Source organism: Theropithecus gelada, chromosome 5 (genome assembly GCF_003255815.1).
Source record: "Theropithecus gelada isolate Dixy chromosome 5, Tgel_1.0, whole genome shotgun sequence".
Classification (NCBI taxonomy): domain Eukaryota; kingdom Metazoa; phylum Chordata; class Mammalia; order Primates; family Cercopithecidae; genus Theropithecus; species Theropithecus gelada.
The window spans coordinates 150,748,324-150,761,133 of record NC_037672.1 but is presented as its reverse complement, the minus strand read 5'-3'; the positions used below and the strand labels follow the sequence as shown (position 1 = coordinate 150,761,133).

Sequence of the window (12,810 nt, the reverse complement as noted above, 5' to 3'; positions counted from 1 at the left end):
GCCCTCCCACCCCCAACACACGCGCACACACACACCCTCTCCCACCCATGCCTGGCAACACAGCAGAAACTTCGGGCTGGGGCAAAACAAGCTCGGGCCCTGGCCACACGCGGGGCGAGGTGCGTTCCCGCCAGGACCTAGCCACGAGGCGGCTCGTGGGGTGCCCTGCGTGCCCCCCACTCCCGCAGCCCGCGCCCTGCTCGCTCACTGTTGGGGCACAGCGGTCAGGCTTCTCTGTTTGTTGTTTAAAGAAATCCTAGGGCGGGCGCGGCGGCATCTGGGGAGGGGGCGCAGCCGGAATTCCCTTCCAGCAAGCGCGTGAGGGGCAATCTCAACGCAAAACCAGACCCAGAAAGTAGTGACCAGCCCTCCTCGGATTACCCTTTATTGGCTCCTCCCTTGCTCCCCCCGCCCGCAGATCTGCATAAAAAAGGCCAAGAAAACTCTGGCTGTGCCCCAGCAGCGGCTCATTCTGCTCCCCCGGGTCGGAGCCCCCCGGAGCTGCGCGCCGGCTTGCAGCGCCTCGCCCGCGGCTGTCTTCCCGGTGTCCCGCTTCTCCGCGCCCCGGCTGACGGCTGCCAGCTTTTCAGGCCCCCGAGTCGCACCGAGCGAAGAGAGCGGGCCCGGGACAAGCTTGGACTCCGGCCGCCTCTCCCTTCCCCGGCTCCGCTCCCTCTGCCCCCTCGGGGTCGCGCGCCCACGATGCTGCAGGGCCCCGGCTCGCTGCTGCTGCTCGTCCTCGCCTCGCACTGCTGCCTGGGCTCGGCGCGCGGGCTCTTCCTCTTCGGCCAGCCCGACTTCTCCTACAAGCGCAGCAATTGCAAGCCCATCCCGGCCAACCTGCAGCTGTGCCACGGCATCGAGTACCAGAACATGCGACTGCCCAACCTGCTGGGCCACGAGACCATGAAGGAGGTGCTGGAGCAGGCCGGCGCTTGGATCCCGTTGGTCATGAAGCAGTGCCACCCGGACACCAAGAAGTTCCTATGCTCGCTCTTCGCCCCCGTCTGCCTCGACGACCTAGACGAGACCATCCAGCCGTGCCACTCGCTCTGCGTGCAGGTGAAGGACCGCTGCGCCCCGGTCATGTCCGCCTTCGGCTTCCCCTGGCCCGACATGCTCGAGTGCGACCGTTTCCCCCAAGACAACGACCTCTGCATCCCCCTCGCTAGTAGCGACCACCTCCTGCCGGCCACCGAGGAAGGTAAGCCTTCCCGCTTGTTTCCCCACTCCCTGCTTGGCTGACACGCTCCCAGGAGATCCCGCCCCTGCCACGCAACCCAGTGCATCCCTGCTTGGGGTGCCAGTAGCAGGAAGGGCAGAAGTTCTTCCTGACCTGGTCTGTCATCACGACAAGCCTGTATCAAATTTGAGGCACCCCTCCCCCACCGCCCAAGTTTCGCATTCTGCTCCCGAGTTGTACCAGTTATACTTAAGGGCAGTTAAAAAAAAAAACCGAAGAACTGAACGGCGGTTTAAAAAAAAATAGATACACGATTATTGTTAAAGATGCTAGCTAGCACTGGAGCCACGCAGAGCGTTGGAAGTGGTGTTTGATGGAGGAGTTGGTGGTGAGCACTCTGGCCAGAGGGCCCTCGCTCAGCCTCATTCTGCAGCTTCCTACCACTGGGCAGGATTCTAGTCACAGGGACATTTCCCGTACAGGCAGGAAAACCAGGATGTACAAGTAGATAATCTTTTAAGGTACTTTTTGTCCTTTGTCAATTTAGATTTTGGAAATAAAACTGGGACTGGCACGGAGTGTGTGGAAAATTGAGCATTGGTTGTAACTGCTCAGGTACTTGAGGAAGAGGGCGTAAAGGGAATCTCTGGAAATCAATTTTCTATCGCTATCAGTTTTTAACTTAGGAGTGGTTGTGATTAGCTGGAGAAAAATCATGCAAAAGAGATTCCCAAGTTTTTAGAAAACGGAGGGAGAGTTCCTGTGCAAAAACCATCAAAGCAATGAAAACCGCATGAGCTCTCGATATTTTTTCTGAAAGAAAAACATATACAATGCGCCTGAGCTGATTTGGGTCCCCTGGGTTGGAAAAGGGAGCTTCCTAATCCCTTTCAGGGCTTCAGCAGCCTCTCCCTTTCAATCTCTAGTTGTTTTCCTACAGACATCATTAGTTAAAGCAAATGCAGAGTTCTTTAGCAATCTTTCCTGGCAGGGACCATGAGTTTGCAATCATCTTATTGGTTAGATTTCTAATTTATTGCAAATGTTTGGCATTTTTCAAGCATTTGTCCAACATATACCATAGACCAACCAATACAGGTTAGTAACATTTTATATACATTCTGAGAGCTCCTAATTAGAAACGTTTGATTTTGTTTGGGTGAGGGGACTTAAGGGCAGTTTTATGTATGTTGCTTTTATTTCTTCCCACTATCAGCAGCAACATTACGCATCTTACATTTCTCCAAAAAGCCACGCTTCTCCTTCAAAATAAAAGTTCATGTTCTTCAAAATTCCATCTTTGTGATTTTTCTAATTTGATAAATAACACTTCTATTAAGTCACATAGTTTTCTATGAACATTAAATTTCATATTATGGAAAATCTTCTAATTTCACCTAAATTTTAAAGACATAATTAACACATTTATAAATGAGAGAAGGGAAATATAGTTGTTCTTTTTTTTTTACTTTTCCCAAGAAATCAGACTCTTAGAAAAGCTTTTAGGAGGCCTTCTGATAATTGTGCTAGTATACAATCCCTAGGTTTGATCAGACCACTAAACTGTTTTGCTTCATCTTTGATTAGCTTCAGAAACAGGTTTGTTTGTTTGTTTGTTTGTTTTGAGAGTTTGAAACAGGCAAAGAAGGGCAAGAAGAACCTGTACCAGGGAGCTTGCAGACAGCAATGAAATGAATGCTGCCTAACTCAAGCAGAATCTTGGCAGAAGGAACAAGGTGACACAGAACCACTTAGAGCAGGCTATTGTAATTAGTGAGATGTGTTTTCAAGGTGGAAACAGCCCATATGTGGAACACGAGCCAGTCACCCCTCCCAGTCCAGACTTGGGCCCCCTGAGATACAGAGCTCTGCTGAGTAGAGCCAGCTACACTGGTGTCCTGTGGCTAAGAAAGACAATCTTTTGGCGATATTTTATAGTTACCAGTTTTCCCAAACCCCTCAAAGATCTTTGGTTCTTTGGTTGCTTTCTCCTTCGAAAGGCCTTGGGAATAACTTTTTCAGACTGAATTTCCCAGAGCTTGGGAGGATGAACTGAAAAGCTGCACCCTGACTCAGTTAACCATAACTACACACACTTGTACACTCTGCCCACAACTCCCTTTTTATTTGAGTCATAATTTATTAAACACAACAACATATAGGCATTCTCATTTTGCTCCCACCCCTCAAAAAAATGGGAAGCATGGGGGAACTTTCTTACGAATGAGTGATCCTACTTTTACAGAGGAGGCAGAAGCTGAGGTTAAATAGGACAATCGCTACTTTTGCCTGGATGAGTCTCTTTGAATTGTTTACAAACGCCACCTGCTGTTCCCTTTTAAGCAAACTTACTAAAGACTGTTTTCTACATTTCTAGCTCCAAAGGTATGTGAAGCCTGCAAAAATAAAAATGACGACGACAACGACATAATGGAAACACTTTGTAAAAATGATTTTGGTAAGTAATACAACAACAACAACAGATTTCACATTCAGAAGTTTTATTTACCAGTAAATCTTCAAGGTACAAATCATTATGATGTTGCCAGATAAAGGTTGGGTAAATACCATTATAGCTCATGTTTCCCAAAACCATCTAACTTGATCTATCCTAGTTTCCTCCTTATGTAACTGTCTAGCATTGCGATGTATCTTGTCAGCTAAGACTCATTGTTCTGTTAAGCCAATAATCAAATAATGAAAATTATTCTGGTTATCAATTTCCAATGGCACATTTCAAATAATGAAAATTATTCAGATGATCAATTTCCAATGGCACATTTTAAATCTTTTTTTTTTTTTTTTTTGCCAACAGGCATAATCCTGAGTCCTGTTTTCTTTTGATTACTTAACATGTGCACCAGGGATGGAAGTGTAAATATTAGCCCCAGCCAAACAGATTCAAGGCATTAAATTGGCCACAAATAAAAATATTTTTACTTTCTTTATAACCCATAATGATTTGCTCCTCTGTGCTCTACCATTAGTGAATATATCCAAGGCACTGATTAATAATTTGTCGAGGAGGGGTTCCTTAAATTGAAAAAGAAGAGTGGCTTACTGAGAAGACACCTAACATGGAACACCTAACAACCTTAAACCACCACCTTAAAATCCCTTTTAAAAGGTTTTTGTAAATTTTTGTATGACTAAGTCTAGACACATTTGCCACAGTTTTGAAATAGTTTTTAAAAGAAAAAAAAAAAGTCTTAGAGATTTACTTTAGCAAGATACATGATAGATGACATGGTGTTTGGGGACAATAAAAAACACATGCGATATGTTCCATAAGTTGCAAGTCACTCCCCTGAAAACAGGATCATAAGGGGAAAGAGAGATGGGACTTTGTCTGCATAGAACTCCACCAGCACCTCATCTGCTGACTTCAGGGCTCTCAGATCAGAAGAGGAGCCCAGCTAGACACAGGATCAATGCTAAATTCAGAGCTGGGAATGACCAGGAACTTCACCCAGAGGCATTCTTGCTTTTATCCTTTTCCAAGGGCAGGTACTTTTTGGTATGTCGGAATTATTGGTACCTTTCTAAAAAGTATTTATTCAGGCACAAGGCTGAACTTACTCATAAATAGACATGTTCCCAGCTCTGTCAATCAATAATGGAGTCTAATAGACTCATATTAACACTTCTACATATTCAACATAGTCCTCGAGACTGAGGGAAATAACTCCAGCTCTCAGTCTCCTTACCTTGCCATCCCAGAAATCTCAGTCCTGGTCAGGTCCCTAAAACTCTAGAACCATCCAATCCCTACTCTTTGACAGCTCCAGGTCTCTTCCAGAAAGTGTCCTGGGTTTAACTCTGACTGGTCCCAGAACCACCATAGCCCCAGGGTTGGGAAAGGCTTCACACTGCTGAGGAGGGAGAAAGAAGGGAGGTAGCTCAAAGTCCTTAGCAACCTTTCCCCTCAGGAGGAGCCACAAATGGGGCTGACGGAGTTTCATACACCTGTTTTCAAATGTCCACAACCCTCAAACTGGCTGAGGGCCAGGCATGTTAGCAGCAGATAATTCCCAATCACCAGAGCCTTACCAAAACACAGTTCTCAGCCCCCATGCTATATCATTAAGGGCAAGATAGAAAAATATCATTTATATAAAATTTATATTAAAAAGTCTATAAAATATCATGTTCTTCTGGCAGTTTATATCCTTTGCACTACACATAAAACAGATCCTTCCTGACTTCCATGAAAAGTTGATTGTTATATTGTGGAGCTCCATAACAACTGGCTTTGGGAAACACACACACACACACACACACACACACACACACCTATTACTTGCTTGCTTTGTGGCTGACCTTACAGAATACCCCCTTTCTAAGGATGCCCTATCAAGACATGAGCCAAAACATGGATGCCTGTGTGCCTTAGTGTGCTCTCTCCTTCCAGAGAGAAAGCCTTTCAAAACAACACAGAAGTTATCACACTTAAGGTATCACATGCATAGATACCTCACAAGCTTTGTTTTCTATTTCTTCACTCTCATTTTGACCCACAGAGGGATAATGAAGCAGAATTTCAAGAACTGCGTCATAAGATTGTTGGTTTATAAGCACTATTCCATCTTGCCTCTGTTCTTTGTGAATAATGGAAGAGTAGGAGGAACAAGCATAGAAATCTGATTTATTTGACTTGACTACTCTGGAAGGCATCACCTCTTCCCTACTGTGCTCCTGAAGTACAAGGGAAATTCAATGGTGCAAGTACTGGCGAATAAAAAAACGGTTCAGAACTACCTTCCTATATATACAACCTATTGTAGGACCAGAAAGTATCATCACCTCTGCTTCCTATCCCATCCTGCATCCTCAGTCACATCCTCCAGGACAGGAAAGGTTATGTGGGGGATTCGATTCTCTCTGTTTGGGCCTAGCTGAAAATCCAGGGAGAAAATCCCTAATGTTTTCTCATGATAAACATTTGCAAAATTAGTTATTTTAGAGCTAGACAAAGACGACTAATAAATCTTCCTCCTGGTTAAAAGTGATGGTTTTTTCTGATGTTTGGAGCTTGAGAATGTTTCATTTGGCCAGGTGAAATCTTATATATGCCCTATCTGTACTACAGACAAGGCTCCCAGGTAAAGTGTAATCAGTCCATTTCTCCCACCATGGTAAGGTCTATCCAACACCCTACTCCCAATGCAGAGGACACAAGAGCATGCAACATTTCCACAAGTATGGCTTATTCCATGACTTGAGTCTCAAAAACTGAGAACTCAGTACCACAGTTCAGATGCATATCATACCAGACAAAACCATGGTTGGCCAAGTCATAGCATCTTTGATTTACCTGATGTAGCGTCTATAATTTCCTGGTTGGCTAGAAAGCCATACTCAGTCAAATTCCCTTTCTGATATTTAAAAAGAGAAAAAGAAAATCTCAAAAACAGTTATACGCAATACAGAAAAATCTTCCTCTATTACTAATTTAAACATAGATTAAACTCCATCAAAGTCAGGAAGTCATACTTACACGTCATCTATACAGAATAGCTGTCAGGGTCACCCAGGGTCTTAGGACACATTGCAGCTGGGCAAGTTTATGCTGCAACCAGTACAAAAACATTGACATTGCCTCAAGACACTACAGTGGTATTACAGGAGGAGGTTTGGCAACCAGAGTTCTAGGAAACAACCTAAACTGGGTGACCTCATGCAAGTCACTAAACTTCTCTGGATTTAAGATTCTTTGTGTACTAACAAGCGATTTTAATGGGATGATCCCTTCTAACCTTAAAATTCTATTCTTTTCCTGCTTTCATGGAGTCTTGAAATTTAATTCCAGCATGTACGTTTGTAGGGCTTTCATTCCCAGAGCATACTGTTCATGACTATAAAACGTGTCCTTTATAGTAAACCACTTACTTTTGGTCTTCTCATTCTAACGAGTCTACATATACATTTTGGAAACAGTACATATATGATCTGTAAACGCCTTGGCCTTGGACAGGCAAATGATAGCATATAAGGATGAGGTCTTCAGAAAAACACTTTTATGACTAAACATGTTGTGCTGTTAAAAAGAGACTTGCATATTTTTTCTCCTAGTTACTTTACCAAATCAAATGCAGCTGTAAGATCAATTCTCCTTCCCTGTAATCTGTTCTTTAGAAAACAATGATTGTGTGATACAGTTTCCTTACAGGTTTGTCCAAAAACCTCTCCTACATAATAAATTGAGTTTCAAGTTTACGGCCACAGAAGGATCATGTTTCACGTAAGAGTCAGGCATTTCTTTTCATGCTTAAGTTTCCAATAGAGGAAGTCATTTGTTGGGGAGAACATGCACCACATGCAACCTTCTTACAAACACAAGGGTGGGTGAGGAAAGGAGAAGAAAAGTTCACTGAGTCCTGCAAAGAGAAAGAGTTTTGAAAAAATGGCTGATTGGAAACAAAGTGCCTGGCAAATGCTTTGAGGCTTAGCAGTGGAGCCACCTGCTGCCCCTAGCTCCCAACCCCTGATCTGCAGCCTCTGAGGGTCCCATTAGCTCTAGGAAGCCTCTCTTTCCTCGTCCAGGACAAGTCACATGAGTAGGCAGAATGGGGGGAGGTATAGTGTATTCCCTCATTATAACTGATATGACTCTTTCTGCCCTCTCTCATAGCACTGAAAATAAAAGTGAAGGAGATAACCTACATCAACCGAGATACCAAAATCATCCTGGAGACCAAGAGCAAGACCATTTACAAGCTGAACGGTGTGTCCGAAAGGGACCTGAAGAAATCGGTGCTGTGGCTCAAAGACAGCTTGCAGTGCACCTGTGAGGAGATGAACGACATCAACGCGCCCTATCTGGTCATGGGACAGAAACAGGGTGGGGAGCTGGTGATCACCTCGGTGAAGCGGTGGCAGAAGGGGCAGAGAGAGTTCAAGCGCATCTCCCGCAGCATCCGCAAGCTGCAGTGCTAGTCCTGGCATCCTGATGGCTCCGACAGGCCTGCTCCAGAGCACGGCTGACCATTTCTGCTCTGGGATCTCAGCTCCCATTTCCCAAGCACACTCCCAGCTGCTCCAGCCTCAGCCTGGACAGCTTCCCCCTGCCTTTTGCACGTTTGCATCCCCAGCATTTCCTGAGTTATAAGGCCCCAGGGGGCTACAGGAGTGGATAGCTGTTTTCGCTTAAAGGAAAAGCCCACCCGAATCTTGTAGAAATATTCAAACTAATAAAATCATGAGTATTTTTTATGATGTTTAAAAATAGCTCACGTTAAAGCTAGTTTTGAATAGGTGCAACTGTGACTTGGGTCTGGTTGTTTGTTGTTTGTTGTTTTGAGTCAGCTGATTTTCACTTCCCACTGAGGTTGTCACAACGTGCAAATTGCTTCAATTTTCTCTGTGGCCCAAACTTGTCGGTCACAACCCTGTTGAGATAAAGCTGGCTGTTATCTCAACATCTTCCTCAGCTCCACACTGAGACTCAGTGTCTAAGTCTTACAACAATTCATCATTTTATACCTTCAATGGGAACTTCAACTGTTACATGTATCACATTCCAGCTACAGTACTTCCATTTATTAAAAGCACATTAACCATTTCTATAGCATGATTTCTTCAAGTAAAAGGCAAAAGATATGAATTTTATAATTGACTTGAGTACTTTAAGCCTTGTTTAAAACATTTCTTACTTAACTTTTGCAAATTAAACCCACTGTAGCTTACCTGTAATATACATAGTAGTTTACCTTTAAAAGTTGTAAAAATATTGCTTTAACCAACACTGTAAATATTTCAGATAAACATTATATTCTTGTATATAAACTTTACATCCTGTTTTACCTATTCTTTGTCTTGTCTTGTCTTGTTAGTAAAAGGAACTGGGAATGGAGCTATGCATGAGACGTCACTTCCTTCCATGAGCCCAGCCCTCCAGCAGTTTAAAGTGATCTACTTCTCAAGTGACTCAGAAAGTGTCTCCCCTTTCACCACCCTGCCCCGTATCTCACAGATTTCACTGCTGCTGACCCTGTAGAAGCAGCGACTTGCAGCCTCTGGAAAGGGGTTGCCTTCTTTTGACCCTTCTGAGCAGTCCAGCTGCAGCTATGTGGAAACACTGCCCTAAACTTAAGGCTTATGAGCTTTACAGTTATGCTTTTCATTTTCTGAGATTTTTCATACTGAAAAAGGATCACCACTGCAAAAATGTTAATTCCTTCCTCAACTCAAATCTAACCCTCAGACAAAGAGAGCCATGATTTGGAGAGTATCCACTGTAATGCAAGGAGGAGGAAGGGGATGGTGAAAACTTGAATTAGGATAAAAAGGAAGAGACAGACATCTGTCCATTAAATGTCCCTTAGTCCTTTCCGACTGCTATAACAAAATACCTTATACTGGGTAGTTAATAAACAACAGAAATTTGTTGGTCACAGTTCCGGAGGCTGCAAAGTCCAAGATCAAGGTGGTGGCAGATTTTGGTGTCTAATGAGGGCTCTCTGCTTCACAGATGGTGCCTTCTTGCTGTGTCCTCACATGGCAGAAGGGGTGAACAAGCTCCCTCTAGCCTCTTTTATAAGGGCACTAATCCTATTCATGGGGCTCAACCCTCACGACCTAGTCACTTTCCAAAGGCCCCATCTCCTAACACCAACACATTGCAGATTCAATCTCAGCAAAAGAATTTTGGAGTGGACACAACCATTCAGACCACAGCAATGTCCATCCAAACACTTCATTTTAGTATAGGATCTCCACAGCAATTCTATTAGGCTCAGAGAGATTAAGCAGCACAGCTCATCAGAGGCAGAGCCAGGGCTGAAACTAAAGGCTTCTCTGAACTCTCCACAGCAATTCTATTAGGCTCAGAGAGATTAAGCAGCACAGCTCATCAGAGGCAGAGCCAGGGCTGAAACTAAAGGCTTCTCTGAACACAAATTGTGCCTTTTATTCAACCTGTAAGTGGATTATAGAAACATGATGGCACTCATTTATTCAATAAATATTTATTGAGCCTCTGCAACGTGTCAGGCCATGTTCTAAGTGCTGGGGATACAGACATTACTCTTGGTTCTTACAAAGCTTATATGAGAGAGTGAAAGAAAATAAATTTCATAATTACATATTTATAACTGATAAGTTACAAATAGTAAGAGTACAGGTAATACATGAGGGCAATGGTTTCCCCATCAAATCTGGAATTTCTAGTGGCATTCATGTAAAGCCTTTATCTGATGACGTTTTATCAATTTAGTTTAAGTTTCCTGAATGTACATCCATGTTCATCTCTCTACAGCATCTCAATTCTTCTGGAATGAAAAGTTCCTACAGTCCACAGCCTGGGCTACATGGTTTGGATGGCCCCTTTCAGGCTCCTCTGGGCTGCCACTTGACTCTGCTTCTCATCTATTTCTACAACTCAGGACCCACCCTACTCACAGGGTGCCTATGGGCTGGATTAAAAGGGGGTGCTCATGGATCAAGGCCAATACTCATTTTAAATATTTAGAGTGGGAAACTAGGGACCTTAGAAAAGGCAGGGGAAAAAAGGGGAAGATAAGATAAAACAAAAAGAGAGGAAACAGTAAACCAAGGAATCAGGAATCAGAAGTGGGAAATATGTACAATGAGCCAAAACTAATGGAAAGAAAAATTTGGAAGAAACTGACCCACCTGAACATTCCCTTTCCATTTAAGCCAAAAGTCATGTGCTCATGGAATGGAATGCAAAAACTTCAGTTCTGGGGAGCAGGTTAATGACATACATGCCTCCTTTGGTCATGTTTTAAGGAGTTAGCAGCTCTGGTATCACCCAAATGTCTGCCTCCTGTCATACATAGTCATGTTTCACTTAAAAACAGGGGAGTGTTCTGAGAAACACACTGTGAAACCATTTTGTCATTGAGTGAACATCATAGAGTGTACTCACCTAATCCTAGATGGTGTAGCCTACTACACATCTAGGCTATATGGTAGAGCCTATTGCTCCTAGGCTACAAAGCTATAGAGCATGTTACTGTACTTAATACTGTAGTCAGTTGTAACACAATGGTAAGTACTTGTGTTTCTAAACATATCTAAATATAGAAAAGGTACAGAAAAATATGGTATAAAAGATAAAATATGGTACACCTGTATAAGGCAGCTCCATTATAATTTTATGGGACCACTACTGTATACACAGTCTATCACTAACCAAAATGTTGTTAGTGGTGCATGACTATATGTCTCTCCATAGACTTTCCAACTCTTCTACCTCACGCCTCTTGTTCGTATCTTTGATGAGGGCACAAGCCAATGAGACGTGCTCACTGGGGCAGAGCAGGTAGGTTTTTGTTTGATCATGATTATACCATATCAATAATCATGATTATATTCTTACTTTTTCAACTATCAGATTTCTTTTGTGGGCAGATGAAAACGTGAATGTCCATCCACCATAGGAAGAAGAAAGTAAGTAATCAAGAATATTGGACTTCTGAGTTTCCTAAGATGACTCATGATCTTAAAATGCCCAAAGTGGGGATTAGCCTAAATAGCCAGGTATAGTGGCTCATATCTGTAATCCCAACTACATGAGAGGCTGATGTGAGAGGATCGTTTGAGGCCAGGAGTTTGAGACCAGCCTGGGCAACATAGCAAGACCCTGTCTCTCAAAAAACGTTTTTTAAAAACTACATATCTGCTATGCATTTAATTCCTCTTCCCTTTAATAATATAGCTGGAGAAATGAGTTGTTCTATAAGAGGTATTTATAAAAGATTTTAGGACAGCATTTTCTAAGTGAACAAAGGATGAAGGCAGTGTCTACATGCACAAACCAGTATATTGAAATTCACAGGATTAAAAAGGATCAGTTTGTCTAAAAACACCCTCCATTTCTGTCTTAGTCTGTTTTCTGCTGCTGTAACAAAATACCATGGACTGGGTAATTTACAAACAATAGAAATTTATGTGCCTCATGGTTCTGGAGGTTGGGAAGTTCAAGAGCATGGTACTGGCATCCAACAAGGGCCTTCATGCTGTTTCATCCCATTGTGAAAGGAGAAAGAGTAAGAGAGTGTGCAACACACAGAATGGAAAGGGACTAAACTTATTATTTTTATCAGGAACCCACAGTAAATAATCCACACCTGCAATAATGACATTCATTTATTCACAGGGCAGAATCGTCATGACTTAATCACCTCTTAAAGGTCTCACCTCGCAACACTGTTGCACTGGAGATTAACTTCCCAACACATGAATTTTAGTGGATACATTCAAACTATAGCAATTCCTGATTCCCTGTTCTCTCATTAAATAATTTGGCTGGACTTTTTATCTTTCAACTCTTATTTACTATCAAGTTTGCAATGCTCTTAATGGATGGCGTTACCTTGAAAAGCAAACCCTGGTATATGTATCCCTCATGCAGTCACTGAATCTGGATTATTGAACAATTTGATTTTTGCCTATGAAACACACTGCACAAACACAAATTAATTTATTAACTCAGCAACTATTTACTGAGCACAAACTATTGACATTGGCTTATTCATTCAATAAATACAAATTGAGTGCTTACCACATGCCAGACATTGGTCTAGATGGTGGGTACACAATGATTTTGCCATCCTTCAACTTGTATTCCACAGGGATTGTGTTAGGCACTGGTAATACAGCAA

The 12,810-nt window shown here is 43.0% G+C and overlaps 1 protein-coding gene across 1 annotated transcript; it reads left to right on the top strand.

Moving 5' to 3' along the window:
• Positions 1–401: 401 nt before the first annotated feature.
• SFRP2 (secreted frizzled related protein 2) lies at positions 402–8,989 on the top strand. Its single transcript, XM_025385657.1, has 3 exons — positions 402–1,204; positions 3,561–3,641; positions 7,815–8,989. The coding sequence occupies exons 1-3, from the start codon at positions 703–705 to the stop codon at positions 8,117–8,119; spliced, it is 888 nt and encodes a 295-aa protein (XP_025241442.1). The 5' UTR covers positions 402–702; the 3' UTR covers positions 8,120–8,989.
• Positions 8,990–12,810: the final 3,821 nt, after the last annotated feature.